This window comes from Thalassophryne amazonica, unplaced genomic scaffold (assembly GCF_902500255.1).
Source record: "Thalassophryne amazonica unplaced genomic scaffold, fThaAma1.1, whole genome shotgun sequence".
NCBI classification, from domain to species: Eukaryota; Metazoa; Chordata; class Actinopteri; order Batrachoidiformes; family Batrachoididae; genus Thalassophryne; species Thalassophryne amazonica.
The window spans coordinates 1,294-9,339 of NW_022986414.1; the positions used below are offsets into that span (position 1 = coordinate 1,294).

Genomic DNA, 8,046 nt, shown 5'->3' on the forward strand with positions numbered 1-8,046 from the left:
CCATAGAGGCCACGAATGGTAAGATCTAGCAGGGTTTTAGTTGAAAATAAGCCTGGTTAATTGGGTCTATACCCAGGATGGTTCCACAGGCCATGAAATGTATGCTTGCCCAAATCTGACCCAGGTCCCTTAAAGCTGCATCAATATTCAAGTTTTTCCATCAAAAGAAAGCGTAAATTCTCCCCTTTCCAGCAACAATAAGCTTGGAATTGTGGTACAATATCGCCCTAGATGCTGAAAACGCTTATGCAGCCCGAGCTTGTTTTCATTGGGAGGCCAGTCGCGGAAGTTCAAATAAGCCACTTCAGCATCTCGGGCGTGCGGGGACTGATGGCAAGGTATCGGGACAAACAAATGTACATGCTTGACGTCAGACACATAGTCAATGTAATATCATTCACTACTGCATGTGGTTAATGGCATTTCTTTGTTGTTACGGAAGCATATTGCATTCACTGGATTAAAAAAAATTGTCCTCTGATCTCGTAATTACGAGAAAAGATCTCATAATTCCGAGAAAAGATCTCATAATTACGACATCAGGATCTCGTAATTATAAGAAAAGATCAGGTATTTAAATTGTTTTATGTATATTCTTCCGTACTTCTAGTCCCTCAGTAAAGACACGGGCTGAGCTCAGCCAGTGATAACACACTGCAATTAAACACAGTGTAGATTTTCCCATGAAGTGCTCCCAGATGAATGTCCAGAGAGGAGCACGGGGCGTCTTTCTGCTTTCACTCACACAGCCCCACCTGACCGCTGAGGGACACAGTGGGGCTTATTCCCACCCGGGTGCATGCCAGTCTGTGGGCCCGGTGCCCCGCCTCACTGGAGGAGTTTCATTAATCCAGGAACAGTTTAAGGGGAAATCCAGTTTATGTTATGTGGGCCGCTGAAGAGGAGGTACTGCTGGCCCACCACCACCAGAGGGCGCCCTGCTTGGAGTGCGGGCTCCAAGCACGAGAGGGCGCCAGACCCAGAAGAAGTGACAGCTGTCACTCTTCCTCAGCACCAGCTGTCACTCGTTCATCATCATCATCATCACCATAAAGGCCGGACTGCAACTCCACCTCCTCGCCGAGAAATCGACTACCGAAGAGGTAATTTTCTCTGCTGACTCATATCATTGAGTGATAATCTGAACTTCTTTTGCAGCCGTTATCCTGTGGTGTTCGTCCTTATCTGTGGGATTGGCGTTTGGTGTGACAGCGACGGCTTCGCCTCACACCCCAAACCAGATAAGTGGTTTAAACAGGAGCTGCACGAGTGTATGATTGGAGGTGGAGGTGCTCCCTCCTAACTGAGTGCAGACTGTGGATTACTGAGTGTGCGGACTCACACTCATTCATCTTGTCTTTGTTTTCTGCCAGCAGTACCAGGGTCGACACCCGAAGACAGAGGCCACCTGGGGACTTGGGACTTGGCGGCTCCGGTGTTCTTCAGACCGTTGGTGGTGGAAGCCGTGTGGGACGCGGCTTCTCTCTCGTCGGGGGTCTTCTATCTTCGAGCCTGCCCACATGTCACCTGGTGTTAATTGACTTTACAATTGTTGTCACAACATTAAATTGTTACTTTTTGGCTTATTCATTGTCCGTTCATTTGCGCCCCCTGTTGTGGGTCCGTGGTACGACACCTTCCCAACAGTTTAAGGGGAAAGCCAGATGTGGAGTAATACATTAGGTGTGAAACGGTCTAATAATTTCACCCTGCTCAAAGCTGTGTAAAAAAAAACAGTGTTTAGATGCACAGAACATGTCAAATACGCGATTCTGTGCGCATGAGACAAGCGTCGGGGCTGGAAAAGACGAGAAAATTTTCAGTGTGTCGTTCATGCAGAAAAGGTCCGATGACAACACACAGCTTTGTTTCTGCACATGAAACCATCAACTAATCACAGACAGGGACTCACACAGTTTAATTTGCATGCAGTGTGACTGTGCACACTGCATGCAAATTAAACTGTGTGAGTCCCCGTGTTACGTATGTTGATTTTTGCCTTGCCTCCACTTCTCAGATCCGCCCAGCTGATCAGCGGCAACTGCCAGCTGATGCCCAGCCCAGTGCCCCGCCTCGCTGGAGGAGTTTCATTCATCCAGGAACAGTTTAAGGGGAAATCCACACTTTGAGTGCGCCGTGGTGTGAATCACAGTGCAGTGTCGAAGGTTACAAATTGGCCGATTTTCGATTATGAGTTGGGAATTCTAAAACTTGTCTTTACAGAGGGACTGGAAGTATGGAAGCACATTGTATGGAAGTGATTACACACACACACACACAATAAATTAAAAAAACATAAAAATAGCCTTATCTTGTAATTACGAGAAAAGATCTCATAATTACGACATTGGGATCAGCGGTCAAATATTTTTTTTGTTTTTTTTTATCTTGTAAATGCAATAGGCTTCCGGAACTGACAGCTGTGCACATGGCTTTGTTTGTCCCGATAGCCACCGACTGCCACGCATGCGTACTAGTAATGCAGAAGTCGCTTATTCTCGCCATCAGATTCACCACCTTGCCGGAAGTGACGTGGCTCCGCAGCAACCCATAACAGCACGAACGTCCACACATCATCAGACACAAGGGAGTTATTCCAATTCTAATCTAATTCCATCGCTTGCACGGTTTACTTTTAGGTTTACCGTCGAGGCCCATTGTAAGCCATCAACTGAAGCAATAGCATCTTCGTGACAAACTGGAAATTCTGTGAGCAGACACAGATTTCTCCATCTCGTCAACTGCATTGAGTAATTCTGTATCAGAATCCACATCAATACTTTCGTATGTTAGTTTAAATTTACCTATTTCGGCACTGTCGTCCGTACGTGACTTCCTCTCACCCTCAGCCATTATTGACCACACTCTCACGAGCTCCACTAGCTTAGCTTAGTTAGTTGGCCCGCAGCCAACGTGCTTGATGAATTCCTGCGCAAAAAGTAGTTCCCAGATAATTGCGATATATTCCTCTGGGATAATGAGTAAATCTCATCTAAATTAATTCTAAAATTTATCAGTAATAAAATTACAAAGATAATTGAAGTTTTAAGAGTGGTCGTAATAAATATTTTAGAAACCTAAAAGTTATGAGCAACTTCACCTGTTATTGCTCAAGCACATTGTAAACATTGACACGATGGAGTTTGATGCAGAAAAGTTCAGAAAGATACACTGGAATGGTTTGATTACTATTTACAGTTGGCGATTAAAGACTTGGGTGTTAACTTCGTAAATTCAAAACAAGAAGCTGGACTGAAAGAGATCTATCTGGGAAGAGACACAATCTGTGTGTTGTTGCTCTATTGAGAGCGACACTCTGAGCAGAGTGGAGCGCCACATGACATGGATGTTCTCATTATGGCCAAACAACTGTCCAGTTTCTGGATATTCTGTGTTCATACGCCCCCGCAGCCGACATGCTTGATGAATTCCTGCACAAAAAGTAGTTCCCAGATAATTGCGATATATTCCCGTGAGATCATGAGAATATCTCAGAAATTAATTCTAAAATTTGCTAGTAATAAAATTATAAAGATAACTGAAGTTTTAACAGTGGCCTTAATAAATATGTAAGAAACTTAGTTTATGAACTTCACATCTTTTGCTCAAGTACACTGTAAACATTGACACAGTGGAGTTTGATGCGAAAGAGTTCAGAAAAATACATTGGAGTGGTTTGATTTATTTACAGTTGGTGATTAAAGACTTGGGTGTTAACTTCGTGTTAAAGTCAGAACAAGAAGCTGGACTGAAAGAGATCTATCTGGGAAGAGACACATTCTGTGTGTTGTTGCTCCAACGAGAGCAGTGCCACTGTTTTTTTTTTGGGGGTTTTTTTTACACAGCTTTGAGCTCAAAGCTGTGTAAAAAACAGTGTTTAGATGCACAGAACGTGTGTCAAATACGCGATTCTGTGCGCATAAGAAAAGCGTCGGGGCTGGAAAAGACGAGACAATTTCAGTGTGTCGTTCATGCAGAAAAGGTCCGATGACAACACACAGCTTTGTTTCTGCACGTGAAACCATCAGCCAATCACAGACAGGGACTCAGTTTAATTTGCATCACACTGCATGTAAATTAAATTGTGTGAGTTCCCGTGTTGCGTATGTTGATTTTACCTTGCCTCCACTTCTCAGATCCGCCCAGCTGGGAGTATAAAAGTCCAGCGTGCCACAAGGTTGAGAGAAATACAGGATTACTACACAGGATTTGGGTCGACGGCTGTGTTTTTGTTTTTTTTTATTTGTTTTTGGGGATGTTAGCCTCCTGACCAACACTGCTGTCCAGTTGGTGGCGGTAATGCTCCATAGAAGCTGGTTGCCGCCGTTAAACACGAAGAAGAAGAAGGTTGAGAGCGTCTGGGTTTCTTCTGCTGCAGCGTGTTTTTCTGTCATTAACCTTTTTCTTGTATTTTTCTTTCTTTTTGTTATGTTTGTTAATAATAAATAAAGTGTTGTTATAACTTTCTGAGTACCTTCCACTCGCTCCTTTTTTCCCCCCCTTTTTTGTATCTGTCAGTTATGTTGCCAGTGCCCTAGACAATGGCACGTAACAGATTTGGAGGCTGGTTTCTGTGGTGATGTACAACGTTTCTGTCTAGTGTTGTGACGTTCGCGAACGAGCCGATTCGACGTTCGCGAACGAGCCGATTCTTTTGAACGGCTCTTTAATATGAACGAAGGGAGCCGAGTCGCGGCTGCGCGGGAGCCGTTCTTTTTTTTTCATGCGTGTTTGTTTCACACAGCTCCCCGAACATCCAGTTACGGTTGCGGCTGTGGCTCCCCCCGCGTAGAAAGAGAGCAGCTACGGGAGGAGGGGCACAGGCAGCATGTGCCTTCACATGAGTAGGTGTGCCTTCACATGAGTAGGGCAGTCACAAATAATTATTACAGTATTCGCCAATCGCGCTAATTTTTCATATTCGCGATTATTTTTCATATTTGAGATTACAGCGAATTATTTATTTTATTCACAAAGCATAAAACGACTCAGAATCTGACGTCATTGTGCTGCAGCCTCGCTCACTGTTTCGCTCTCGTCTTAAGGCAGGACAATAACATGGAGACTGAGGAGCGATCCATCCTGCATTTGGATAAAACGGCCGATTAAAACAGTGACCATCTTCTTCAAAGCTGTTTAAAATGCGGAGTTTACAGAAGGTGCTGTCGGTGTGTGTGTCTCTGTGTGCCGTAAAATTTTCACCGAAAGCCAGATAAATTTTTCGAATGGTTTCCAGGTGCCAGTCACTAACAGCTTCTGAAAAAATTCTGATGGAAAAAAAGTCCTTTTCATTCCGCCATTTCCAGACAATGAAAATCCGACGAGGGGGCGGGACCACTCCTTCCACAAGGCGTGCTCACAGGCGAATGACGTCACCGACAGGAGTGGAAAAACTCACGCATGCGCACGAGGGTTCAAGCATGTCTGACATAAAAACATATGAATGAAATCCATATAGTTTTTGAAAAAAATAAAAAGGTATGATACTTTATGGACAGACCTCGTAGGAACACTCGCAGCTGTAACCCCCAAAATGGAAGAGTGGCTCCAACAGATTTCAGGTACAACATCAGAGGTGTCTGTCCAGAAGAGTGCAGTTGCAGAAACAGCTAAGATACTGCACCAAACCCTCAAACTCCCAGGCCTCTGGTAAAGGACCCGAATTTGAGGAACATGCATGAATGTCATGATAATATTGGGCTGTCAGGAATTTATTTGAATTGTTCTTTTTCTGGGGCAAATGATTGTAGAACAGACATCTTCAAAATAATGAAAAACAATAAGTTGGTGTGCAAAATTTAATTTATTTTGCTTTTATTTTGTGCTCTGTGTGCTGGATGTGATGAATCACAGCCTCGGGGATGGTCTTCATCCTCCATCCTTTCAACATAGAAGCAACATTATGAATACACGGTTAAAAACATGCACACAGCACACATGATATTACATTCAGATGTATTTATGTCATTTTACACACTGCTCACCTGTGTTTTGGACTTAGCGAGTGCCTCGATCTTCATCCACATCTTTTCACTTGCTTTGGACCTCAGCTGCTCTCTGTTGAAAAAAAGGTGTCAAATGTGAGATCACTGTTTTGTTCTGCACCACCGCAACAAAAACTGAGCTGCTGCCTAAAACTTAACTAAATTGCATGATGTAATTACAGATATTGAACACATACTTCCGTCTTGTAGTCAGGATCTGCTCTATGCAGTGTGCAAAGAGCTCAGGATTCATCATGAGCAGCTGTGGCAGATAATCAGTCAGGATGTGCTTGACAGACCTGTGAACCCACACAAATAAAACTCAGTCCATAACAGACAGGTGACTGTCAGTTGACCTCAGCATCAAACAGGAGTAAAGAAATCCATAGCGTAGAACTGTTTGAATCCATTAAAAAATCAATAAAATTATTTGAGTAAATATGAGAAAATTAAATGTGTCAGGATATTTGCACAGCTTCAGTCCAGTATCTTACTCATATAGCTGGCTGTTTGAACACTGGTACAGGGCAGGCAGCACAATGGGCAGGATCTCCTCTGCATTGTCACTGATAAAATGTGTGATATGCTTCTTTATGCAGAACTGCAGCGCTGCCTTTGCCACCTAAACAGAACAGATGTCTCAGTCAAGACAACACACACACACTGACACTAAAACTGAAAGAGCTCCCTGATAGGGAACAGTCATAAGTTCCAAAGGCAAAGTTGATGATCTGTCATCAGTTACCACATGATTTGAGCCGGAGATGCATCGGGCCAGCTGCTTGAAGAGAGGCTCCTGAACCAACTTGCATTCAGAGGTATAGATGTACTGAAGAATTTCCTCCAGCTCGTTGATGAACAGCAGCTCTTTACAAGTGCACGTCTTTGGCCAGTGCTTCAACAGATAGAGCACCAGCTGTTGGGACGGAAAAGTAAGACAACCATGTTAATTCATGAGCATCTTTTTCAATGTGTAGAAAACAGAAGACATTCTCTAAATGAAATCTGACTGGTGCATCCTTAAGAACATAATCTATTCTGCTGTAAATTATTTGACATACCGGCCCAGTTAGAGTTGCTTCCTTCACCAAAAATTGGACAATACACCTGACCAGCTGCAAAGTGCAGAAAGAGGAACACTGAGTGTCAAACCATTTGAATTTACATGCAAACATGAAGGTAAAGCTTCAGGGGAGCAGAGAGATGGTGGACAGTTTCTGTACATATTACCTGTTCATGGTACAGATGGAGTGTGTTTGGTTTGTGGAGGGGCACAAAAACTCTCCAGAAGAAAACCAGGTCTTCTTCAATCAGTGGAGGCGCAACGTCCTTTATGATCCTGTGGGATACAAAAAAAAAAAACAAACAAAAAAAAAACAAATCAGGGTGTCTGATTTTTAAAAAAACATGTTTAGCTTGAATAAATGGCTGGGAAGCAATTAGAGCCATGAGCTGTGAGCTTCATTTGTTCCTCTGTGTGTTGATCAAAGGATAAATAGATGTAACAGCAAAATTACAGCGAATCACTGAATCTGATATAATAATTACATTTAAAAAAATCATTAACATATTTCATTTTTGTTTCTGAAAATAACACTCCATACTCTTCCATGACTTCCAGGAGTTCGGCGATACCAGTGGGCTGCCACTTCTCGTCCACAAACCTTTGGAAACAAAAACATTCAGACATTTTAAGTTAAGTGTGTCCTTTCAAAGCACTTCATTATGATTGGAGTGAGCATCCATCAATAAGACAAATCATCCATGTTGTCATGGATGATTTGACATGACAAAATGACATGACAAAATCTCTTGTTAAAAGTGAAATCTGCAGGAAAATAGTTGATGTCCAGCTCTTGTGATAACCAGAGAAATTGTACACGATGGTCACGGATCCACAGAGCGATCCGTTTAGAAATGAAATGGTCGCTCAGCCTGTCGATGGCAGCTGGAGCGCGGCGCGCCCCACAGCTCCTGTGGGCCGTCCTTAAAGGGACAGTAACATCCCTTAATGTCTTTGAAGCCCATAAAATTTTCACCAAAAACCACCTGAATTTCTCAA

General features: G+C 43.2%; 1 protein-coding gene across 1 annotated transcript; it reads right to left on the bottom strand.

The window, feature by feature from the left end:
* Positions 1–5,821: 5,821 nt before the first annotated feature.
* On the bottom strand, positions 5,822–7,674 carry LOC117506180 (serine/threonine-protein phosphatase 2A 56 kDa regulatory subunit gamma isoform-like). Its single transcript, XM_034165681.1, has 8 exons — positions 7,589–7,674; positions 7,215–7,323; positions 7,046–7,099; positions 6,730–6,900; positions 6,479–6,606; positions 6,182–6,283; positions 5,985–6,057; positions 5,822–5,880 (listed from the first exon to the last, which is right to left on the bottom strand). The coding sequence occupies exons 1-8, from the start codon at positions 7,672–7,674 to the stop codon at positions 5,869–5,871; spliced, it is 735 nt and encodes a 244-aa protein (XP_034021572.1). The 3' UTR covers positions 5,822–5,868.
* Positions 7,675–8,046: the final 372 nt, after the last annotated feature.